Raw genomic sequence first — 9,718 nt, 5'->3', positions numbered from 1 at the left:
GCCGAACTCAGGGATGACAAAGGTGCAAGACTTGATGTAAAATCACATGATTACATGCACCTCTCTTCAGCTTGATCACATTGACCTGTGGACAGCAAACACTTCACGTAGGTCAGTCACACACAATATATACATGTATTTTTTTTTTTTTTATCATGTGGCTCTTGTGTCAGTAATTTAACAAAGAAAATTAGAGATTTCAGTGAGCCTGCTTTGACACTTCTGAAAAGAACATGATTAAACTTGCTCTTAATGAATACATACTTCCAATCTTCAGAGCATACAGTACATGAGGTGAAAAGAAAGATACATGAATGAGGCTTGAATTTGTGTGCCAAAAATAACCAGCAATCAGCATCAGTATAAATGTATACAATACACAACTACAAAGACGGTGTATAAAACAGGCACAAAAGCCGTTTGTTTATTGAATGATTTAGGTTGTACCACATGATCAACCCACCCTAAAATTCCTACATTAAAACAAATACTTTCAGATAAAAGCTACACACTCACCTATGAGCTAACAGTATGTAATCACAACTGCTGTCAAGACTTTGGAATGAGTCTCGCCGTAATCAAATCAAACGACCAATGTACAAAAACAGACTCAAAAGCACCTCTTCATCTGCAGCTGGAGCATTATAACTTCCCGGCTTCCTTAAACTGAGCGAGCAATCCATCATCTGCCCGGAGGGGGAACGAGAGAGTTCTGGTTTTGTAGTAGTGTGGGTCTGACTGAAGGTTCTGGATGACATCTGTGAGGAGGTGGGCTCGCTCCACACCACAACCCGGCGCATCGTAGCCAAGTTTGGTGAAGTGGACATGAAGGTGGTAGTAAGATGGCTGGTAGTGCAAGTAGACTCTCAGCTTGCTGCCTGGAAGGCTGTAGTGCTGCTGGATGGCCTCCTAAAATGCCACACGATTAGATGGCTGAAGTGCGTCAATAAAGTTGGTGTGGTGTCTCACCTTTCCTTTCTGGAAAATGTTTTGAAGGAGTGGGATGTGCTCTGATGTCAGATCCCTCAGACTTTTGATGTTTCTCTGATGAGTGATGGCAATCAGGTACAAATTATCAATCTGAAAAAGGACACAACAACAACTCATTATTTTCAGAATGTTTCTGGATCACTGGCTGGGGTTGCAAAGAAGAGGGAATGGATGAACAGTCACTCATTTGGATAAAAGATGCATCATGCGTGTTTCACCTGTTTTTGATCCCATTTGAAATCCGGGAGGAGGACAAACCCAAGCTTTGGGTCTGGATCTTCAAACACTATGCGCTCAGACTCAGCCTTCTTCTCCAGGATGTTGTATACCCACTAAGGAGTGAACGTGATGTGAAGACCATCACCACTGGATTTAAATGTTATCTTTTTCTGGCTCACTAACCTGCACACTAAAACTCTGCTTTTGGATGAAGGGAAGAGTGATGGACTGGTAGTCATCTGTTGTCTCCTCCACCAAGAAGCTCTCCTGACGCTGGTATTTCTGCACATGCTTCTCAGTGGCTGGACACACCACAGTCGCCTTCATCTCTAAAAGGCACAAATCGAAAAGTGATCCAGCTTCCATCCTTCTTCACAGATGTTTATAAATTTGTCATACCAGTACCATTAAGGTGAGGTGGAGACCGGAGACGGTAGGTGCAGTAGATGTCATTCCTCATATCTAACTCCAGGGTGGAAGCAGCAAATATTTCAGACAGAGCATCTTCTCTGATGGGAGTCTTCTCCAGGATGACTACAGCATTCTGGTCAGCAAGCTGATTACCAAGTGAACAACCCAAACATAAACATAACGAGAGAATACTTTTTTCCCCTAAACAACTTGATGTCAGGTTGCCATGTCAGGTTGACTCCAAGTCATAAAATCTCCTGTCTTACGTTGCAAAAAATATTTATTTTTTTAGAGAACTGTTTAAAATCTCGCCCTTCAACACGTAACTAGTAAACTACCAAAACTAGGAATCAAAGCCAAAACGTCTCACTCTCGTTCGATTAAAAATAAAACCATAACCACACGTTAAGAATGACGGCTTTCTATTCCAATTCAGTAGCTATATACTGAATTAAAATGTTACAGAAAATGAAAGGCTGGATGTTTAATTATCTACCTTTCCGTGGACGAAGATGGTTTTCTCCCTGGCAGAATCACTCAACACGGTAGTAGTTTGAAAACTTGACAGGACATTTTTTTCCGATTCCTTTCCATTCTCTCCTTGGCCATCTTCGTGGTTTGTTTTTGTCTTTTTGGTTCTTTGAGTAAATTCATCGAATGCTTCGGGATTATTTTCACGGTTAGTTGAAATGTCCGCCATGTTTGACGCTACTTCCGCACCACCAAAGATAGTTAATAACGGAAAGATCGCTCACTTCGAACTAACAACAAAACTGGAAGAATCGTGCATACGAGCGGAAATAGCGCGCGTGCACGGTCTCTTTGTAATTACTAGTTCGTTTTTTAATCAATTGGAAATCTGTCATTATAATCTGTTATTATTGTTCACCCAGAAATATATACAATTCAGATTGCAATGATTTATTTATTCATTTGATTCGACTCATCATCACTTACTAGATTCATCAGAACTGTCCGTCATTACAAAGTTGGATGGGAGGGGCGGGGCGCAAAAACTCTTGGCAGCTGCACATGATTAATCTGATTGACATTTTATTGAGCCAAGAGAATACGTACGCAATCGTCTAAATCTATGGGCGGGGTTACTTCGGAGCGGTCCAATTAAAATACAGTATTCAGACGCTAATCGGAAGCGAAGAGTATATATATGTTTATCGAAGATTCCTGCAATGAGGTTCAGTGTAAATTCTCTGTTAGGTGGCCGCACGCCGACTGCAGCTGTGGTTTCGAGATTCTAAATATTTCACGTGAACTTCATGTAGCTGTGTAAGGTGTCATTTGGACGTCATAGCAACATGTGCATTACTGTGCTTAAATGTCTCATCGTATTCCTTCATGTGATTCTTGTCGTTGGGAAACAAGGTAACCCTCAAAGTTTGTCAAGTTATCTTGCAAATAATGTTAATCTAATTTTGCAGTGATTCATGATAATTAGATGCTTGTTATCCACTTTGTCGCTGGACTAAGTTGTAAAATAACCATGCAGCGTTTGTGCCGAGTCCGCTTTGCTCGCAGATGCATCACTTCCTCTTTCAACATTCGAAATAATTCACTTTATGTTGTTTAAACAATGTTTGTTCTTTGCATAGACAGGCGAAATGTTCTTTTCATCATTGCTGACGACCTGAGAACTTCTTTGGGCTGTTATGGAGACTTGACAGCAAAATCGCCAAACATTGACCAACTGGCATCCAAAAGCCATGTTTTTCTCAATGCATTTGCACAGGTTAGCTGACCTCGGGATTTCAATCTTTTTTTAGACTGTAGCCTACTGTAGATGTTTGCTTGCATATTTGAATGTTTTTGTGTTTGCAGCAAGCCGTTTGTGCACCGAGTCGAACGTCCATGTTGACAAGTCGCAGACCGGATACAACCAGGCTGTATGATTTTAAATCCTACTGGAGAGTGCATGCTGGAAATTTCACCACTCTCCCACAGTATTTTAAATCACATGGTTACGATACCATGTCTGTGGGAAAAGTTTTTCACCCAGGTAAATTGAATTCCTGACATACTGCATTTGCCCATTTTCTTGTCATTTCTGCATTTTTGAACAACCTGCTTTGTCATTCCAGTTTCTAATTGAATATTGAGAACAATGACTTGTGTTTGATTGCAGGCATCCCCTCAAACTACACTGATGACTATCCTTATAGCTGGTCCATCCCTGCGTACCACCCTGATTCATTCAAATTTGAGAAACAAAAGGTACAACCAAAGATGAAGATTTATAGTACAGTACTAGACCCGTGCAATTGTAACACTGTCCTGGCTGAGACCATACAGCACTTTCACAATTTAGCTCTTTAAAATGTGGTTTAGGCCACTTTGACTCTGTCTCCTTATTATCAGCAGCATTATCCCCACATCTGCCATATACATTTTCTGATGTAATAGTGTGCAAATTAGTAACAAAAGTTGAAGTGAGGCTAATCATGCTATCGCAAGCGTTCATCGGGTTTTCAGCTCCTGTTGACTTGCAATTCCTTTTGATCAAACAAAGTGACAAAGTTTGTGGTAAATTCCGCCTAGTCCAGCACATAAAACCTAGTAATCTTATTACGTGTGTGTGTGCAGCTGTCAGAAGAAGAAACTTTGTTTGCAGGCCAGACAAAGCAGAGATTGACCAGTGTTACAGAAAGCAAGAAGTGTACATACATTAAATTGACACTAAACTTTGTTCTCAGATGTGTAAAGGAGAAGACGGTCGCCTCCATGCCAACCTGCTGTGTGCAGTGAATGTCACAGAGCAGCCTGGAGGAACGCTGCCTGACATGGAGAGTGTAGAAGAGGCAGTGAGACTTTTGAAGACTCGAGCCACAGATGGCAATCCTTTCTTCCTGGCTGTGGGCTTTCACAAACCCCACATTCCCTTCCGCATACCACAGGTACTGCATGCTATGAAGTTCCACTGTTTGGGATTTCAACCACACAATGGTTTTTAGTACTATTGCACTCTCCTCCAAAAGTCTTGCAACGGAGGTCATTTTCTTGTCACAGATCAAAAACTTAAACGTGTGGGTGGCACCTGTAGAAGCAATGGTTTCCATAGGAAGCAAATGTGTGCTGGACTATCCCAAAAATCTTACTTTTTGCCTTATTACTTTGTGTAAAACACACAAAACAAAAATAAATGTCACTTTATTCTTGACCTCATAACTTGGCTTGGGAAGGGAGGAACCTGTTGTAATTTTCTACACTTGCTAAAAATGCCCCCAAGAATACACAAAAGTCAGGCTAATAAATTATTATATGCGTTGACATAATCTCTGCAATGTGCTCACATACTCGTCATTGCTTGTTGGTCAAATCATGGGTTTTACGACTGAGGGGTCATTGAATGCACCTTGCGCAGATCGAGAGTGAGAACTTAAACAATAAAAGAAGGAACCTAGCTTCTAAAGATAGAAATTGACAAACTCAAGTGTCTGTCACACTTGTCAAACTGTCTGCCGCACGGTAATGGCTTCCGACTATCACTCAATGCGTGTGCGTCGGTTCAGCTGTCGAAAATTGGTTCGGAAGTAGATGCAAAAAAAGCGTCGGCTTTCGTAAGTAGAGCTACCACTGTAATGTGAAAAACCACACTCTGCTGATGTCAAGGTGTCATACCATGATAGCAAAAGCAAAGAATAGCAACATTTACGAGTTATACTGATGCATGTTTTTGTTGGTTAAGATTTGACTAAAATGTAATTAACATAATGAAAACATTCTGTGGTTTTATTCCAGGAGTATCTGCAGCTCTATCCCCTAAAAAAGATGCCTCTGGCCCCTGACACAGATGTTCCGAAACGCCTCCCCCCTGTGGCATATAACCCTTGGACAGACATTAGGAAGCGAGAGGATGTCCAAAAACTCAATATTAGCTTCCCGTATGGACCAATTCCTAAAGACTTCCAAGTATGTATCTGTGAACTTAATAATTGAACATGATCTTGTGGCTCTCTTTCTAAACAAGATGTCATTGTCTTCTAGCTCCGTATCCGCCAGCACTACTATGCCGCAGTGTCTTACATGGATGCCCAGGTTGGACGGCTGCTCAGTGCCCTTGATGCCTTGGGGCTGGCTCAGAGCACAATAGTGGTTTTCACCTCTGATCATGGTTAGCCATGACTAATGTTTTGAGAAATGGTTTGTGTGGGATGTTGTAGTTAAAACATGCTGGGATCATTGGTTTTGCTGGAGATTTGTTTTTGTGAGTATATCCAGCATGTTGGCTTATCAGCATTAAGTACCTCAATTGAATAAAGGCCACTAGAGGGCAGTGTTGTAACAGTAATGCTATTTTATTTTAGGGGAATAGTTTTCATTCTAGCTTGATGCATAAAGTGCAATCCATTTTACTATTCAAATTCATTATAACCTGCTAAGAGGGGAAAATCTATTTCTTGGACACCTTGTTCTTTTTGCTATTCTTTCAGGCTGGTCGCTAGGAGAGCATGGTGAATGGGCAAAATACTCCAACTTTGATGTCGCAACGCGTGTCCCTCTTATCATTTATGACCTTGAGCCTCCTGTATCTCAAAGTGGGCTGAAAGAACCTACCTTTCCATTTTTGGATGTCCTTAGCCAACCAGAGTTCATTTTTAAGAGTAAGAACTCACTTTACTTTAAATTTCAAATTAGATTGTTAACAATATATAAGGCTAATATAGTATGTACAAGCCACATAAAAAAAATCATCTGTCTTTACAAAGACCATGCTTAGTTTTAGATTATGGCGTTGTCAGAATTTTTATTTATTTTTTTATTAGTCTTAAGTGCTATCGATTTTTAGAAATAGCTTCGATTTTAAATTCTTGAAACTCATTGACTTGTTTTTTCAAGATGATAAAGTCGTGGAAAATGTGGCGGAGTTGGTGGCCGTTTTTCCAACAGTGTGCCACTTGGCTGGCCTGAAAATGCCTGCCCCCTGTCCTGAGATTCCTCACCAGGTATTTATCATGATGGTTTAAATAATTCCAGACTTTTTTTTTTTTTACCCTACAAAACAATTAAAAGAAAGTGCCATGTTAGTATAACTATGTAACCATGTTAGTACCAACAACTTGGGCTGAGATGAAGGAAAAAATCCCTTTGTTTGCTACATTGATCCTGCACTCCTAAATTAATGGACTTGGATAATTTTCCTGAAATCATTCCCCAATTTTATACATTATGGACATAAACGCAAACCGCACCAAAGACTTTAACATTAGAATTAAAAAAAAAACATCCAGTATGTATGGAAGTCAGGCATAACGGTCTTCACTTTTATTCTTGATGTTAATTCAGATTCCAAATATTGTTAAATACACAAGTGCTGTAGTGTGAGTAGTTGCAGTAATTGTTAAAATAAGTCTGTGACCAGCTGGATGGCTTGGGCACCCTGCGCTTAAGTGCCTTACAAAGCTGCTTAGCAACACTTGAAACCTTCACGCAACTTGGTCCCAACACTTTAGGTTAAGCACTCCAAATAATAATAAACGCACATTATCTTTTTAGAATGCTAAACTGTTTTACATAGCATGGAAAAGAACTATAAATAAAGTTATGTTTAAAATGGTAAATGGCATTTGAAGGCACGTCTTGGGTTTTGAGCAGTGATGCTAAAGCTGTGTAGAGCTGTGCAATTGTGGATGTGTTGCCATGTGTGATCCAGAGGCATGGGGAGCAATGAAATAAGACTATCACTCACAAAGTTCTGTTTATGGTTCTGCGTGGTCAGAAATGTAGGCTTCAAATAGAAGAACAGAACCTGCCTGTGCAAAGGCGTGGGGTGGGGTTTGTGAGGTAGGAAGGGCTTTAAGGGTGAGGTGAAAGACTCACCCTAATGACCTCTCAAAACTATTTAGTTTGGCTGAACATTGTGTTGCATCAGGGGAGGCACAGCGGTGCAGTAGTTTGGGCTTTGGGTATTCGACTGTCCAGTCTTAGAACGTTGGACTCTTGTAAATGTAAATGGTTGGCTGCCTTAAGTCAGCTGCTCAATTTCCAATTGATCAATCCATGGTGCAGTCCCACCTCTTACCCTACCATGTGGGTGTAGTTTATTCATAAGGGGTTGTTTAAGAATGATCCCCAAAAAAAACAAGATGCAAGCATGCCTAATGAGATATTGTTCACCTTGACGTTTCGCCTTTTTTCAGGAGGTGCTGTGTACAGATGGAAGGAACTTGGCAGAAGACTTTGAACTTGAAAACAATATCAATCCAGATTCCGTGGCTTTCAGCCAGTATCCACGGCCTGCTGATACACCACAGGTACTATCATGAGTAGCATTGTTGCTTTAAACCAGGGGTCACCAACTCTGGTTCTTTCGGGCACCCGTCCACTGTTTTAGATGTGTCCCTCCAACACACCTGATTGAAATAGTCAGGACGCCATCATGTTTGTACAGAGCTTGCTGATGAGCGGATTATTCAAATTAGCTGTGTTGCTTGAGGGCTTTAAGTGTACCTCTGGAGATCCTACACTGAGGTCTTGATGGGTAAAGGGAGCAATGTTTTAAAGTTTGATACATACCAGTGTGACCCGTTTTTGTGTCCATATTGTTTTTGCTGAAATAATCCCCCTGGTTAGCGTTTAATGTACCATCAAGACCTCAATTTGGGATCTCCGGCGGTACAGTTTAATCCCCCCTTGCCATACACTGGTCAGCAATTGATCCCAGGGTGGTCTTCCAACCATCGTTTCATTTTCTGGACTGATTATTGGTCCAATTTCAAATCCATTTGCTGGTTCAATTTCCTAGTTAATGCAAAGGTAACCGGAACTTTGCTCGCTCTGGCAGCATCCAGCAAGTGATGAAATTCCGTTTGATGGCTGTCATTACTGTGTGAAAGAGTCCACAATATATTAGAAAGTAGGATTTCTTAGTAGGAAATGGGGTTTTTGCCTCAACTGTCATTTCCCCTAGCAAGTTGGTCTGTAACTGTCAGAGGGCTAGCGTGAACCTTACGTTATAAACAAAATAGCAGTTCTGGTGACGTCACATCTCATCGGAGGCTGCAAAATTCTAAATCAATATGGGGCAGCACAGTGGTCGATTTGTTAGCTTGTCAGCCTCATGTTGCAAAGGTTGCAGGTTCGTTCCAGTCTCTGGCTATTCTGTCTGGAGTTTGCATGTTCTCCCCGTGCCTGTGTGGATTTCCTCCGGGTACTCCAGTTTCCTCCTATATCCCAAACTCTTGCATGGTAGGCTGATTTTGACCCCACCAAATTGACTGTAGGTATGACTACTGTGTGCCCTGCGAACCGCGCTCTTTTATAAGCGTGCGTGTATGTGTGCGCGTATATATGCATCCCCATGTTTTGTCTGATCAAGCTGCTGTCTGTTCCAGTACAATGCAGCACCATAAACTGGACTGATGTGATTCTGCTATTGCTGATGCTTGTCCTGAAATGTCCACTGTACTGATGTCTGCTTGTATAATGTCATCTATTAGGAGAACTCAGACCTCCCTGACCTCAAAGACATAAAGGTGATGGGCTACTCTGTGCGCACCTATAACTTCCGCTTCACCCTGTGGCTAGGCTTTGACCCCAAAACCTATCACGTAAGAGTTCACGCGTCGCATATAACCACACATGAACTCAATTTTTCTTAAAACTCATCTGGAGAATGCCTGATCGGCTGTCTTATGTGGTTGACATCCATCACAATCGTCAATCCCTAAAGATCAATACGTCTGATGTCCATGCTGGAGAGCTGTACGCGATAGGCAATGACCCCGGTGAGGACCATAACATCTATAAGGACCATGGGCTGCACAGTATGATGAAGATGAAGAACATGCCTCTTGTAAGTTTGCTCCCCCCCCCCTCCATTAATTTAGATGCTTCATTGGTGTGACTCATTTGTTTCTTTTTTGTCCAGTGTACGAGGATGAAGCTGCAGCTCCTCGACCTCACAGCAGGACTGAAGACTAATAGAAAGAAAGCATGATGACGGGCTGTTAAGTGCACAGGTGCAATAAAAGCCAGAAAAGGGAAACGCTCATATTTATAAATATATTTATTTAAATACTCAGTTCACATGGATGGCTAGATAATTGTTCAGCAAATGAATAAATTTGTGTGCAGATGCATTGAA

The 9,718-nt window shown here is 41.3% G+C and overlaps 2 protein-coding genes across 2 annotated transcripts; one reads left to right on the top strand and one right to left on the bottom strand.

The window, feature by feature from the left end:
• Nucleotides 1-394: 394 nt before the first annotated feature.
• Nucleotides 395-2,429, bottom strand: dcps (decapping enzyme, scavenger). Its single transcript, XM_088383217.1, has 6 exons — nucleotides 2,117-2,429; nucleotides 1,615-1,765; nucleotides 1,393-1,538; nucleotides 1,209-1,322; nucleotides 970-1,080; nucleotides 395-909 (listed from the first exon to the last, which is right to left on the bottom strand). The coding sequence occupies exons 1-6, from the start codon at nucleotides 2,318-2,320 to the stop codon at nucleotides 643-645; spliced, it is 993 nt and encodes a 330-aa protein (XP_088239343.1). The 5' UTR covers nucleotides 2,321-2,429; the 3' UTR covers nucleotides 395-642.
• A 366-nt stretch (nucleotides 2,430-2,795) lies between these two features.
• Nucleotides 2,796-9,718, top strand: ids (iduronate 2-sulfatase). The gene is made up of 13 exons (XM_088383204.1): nucleotides 2,796-3,003; nucleotides 3,231-3,367; nucleotides 3,457-3,634; nucleotides 3,761-3,849; nucleotides 4,329-4,529; nucleotides 5,374-5,544; nucleotides 5,620-5,746; nucleotides 6,066-6,236; nucleotides 6,472-6,578; nucleotides 7,773-7,886; nucleotides 9,072-9,182; nucleotides 9,305-9,427; nucleotides 9,503-9,718. Exons 1-13 carry the CDS (start codon nucleotides 2,937-2,939, stop codon nucleotides 9,569-9,571), a joined length of 1,665 nt encoding a protein of 554 aa, XP_088239330.1. The 5' UTR covers nucleotides 2,796-2,936; the 3' UTR covers nucleotides 9,572-9,718.

The sequence above is a fragment of the Syngnathus floridae genome, chromosome 1 (genome assembly GCF_059516105.1).
Source record: "Syngnathus floridae isolate MCC-2025c chromosome 1, RoL_Sflo_1.0, whole genome shotgun sequence".
NCBI lineage: Eukaryota > Metazoa > Chordata > Actinopteri > Syngnathiformes > Syngnathidae > Syngnathus > Syngnathus floridae.
Note: the sequence above shows the minus strand (reverse complement) of the source record. Positions and strands in the feature narration are given on the sequence as shown.

Coding starts and splice junctions, on each gene's coding strand:
- ids (XM_088383204.1), top strand. CDS start 2,937: ATGTGCATTACTGTGCTTAAATGTCTCATCGTATTCCTTCATGTGATT. Junction 4,530..5,373: donor TTCCCTTCCGCATACCACAG/GTACTGCATGCT, acceptor GTTTTATTCCAG/GAGTATCTGCAGCTCTATCC. Junction 5,747..6,065: donor GGTTTTCACCTCTGATCATG/GTTAGCCATGAC, acceptor CTATTCTTTCAG/GCTGGTCGCTAGGAGAGCAT.
- dcps (XM_088383217.1), bottom strand. CDS start 2,320: ATGGCGGACATTTCAACTAACCGTGAAAATAATCCCGAAGCATTCGAT. Junction 1,766..2,116: donor CCATCTTCGTCCACGGAAAG/GTAGATAATTAA, acceptor CTTGGTAATCAG/CTTGCTGACCAGAATGCTGT. Junction 910..969: donor ACATTTTCCAGAAAGGAAAG/GTGAGACACCAC, acceptor GTGGCATTTTAG/GAGGCCATCCAGCAGCACTA.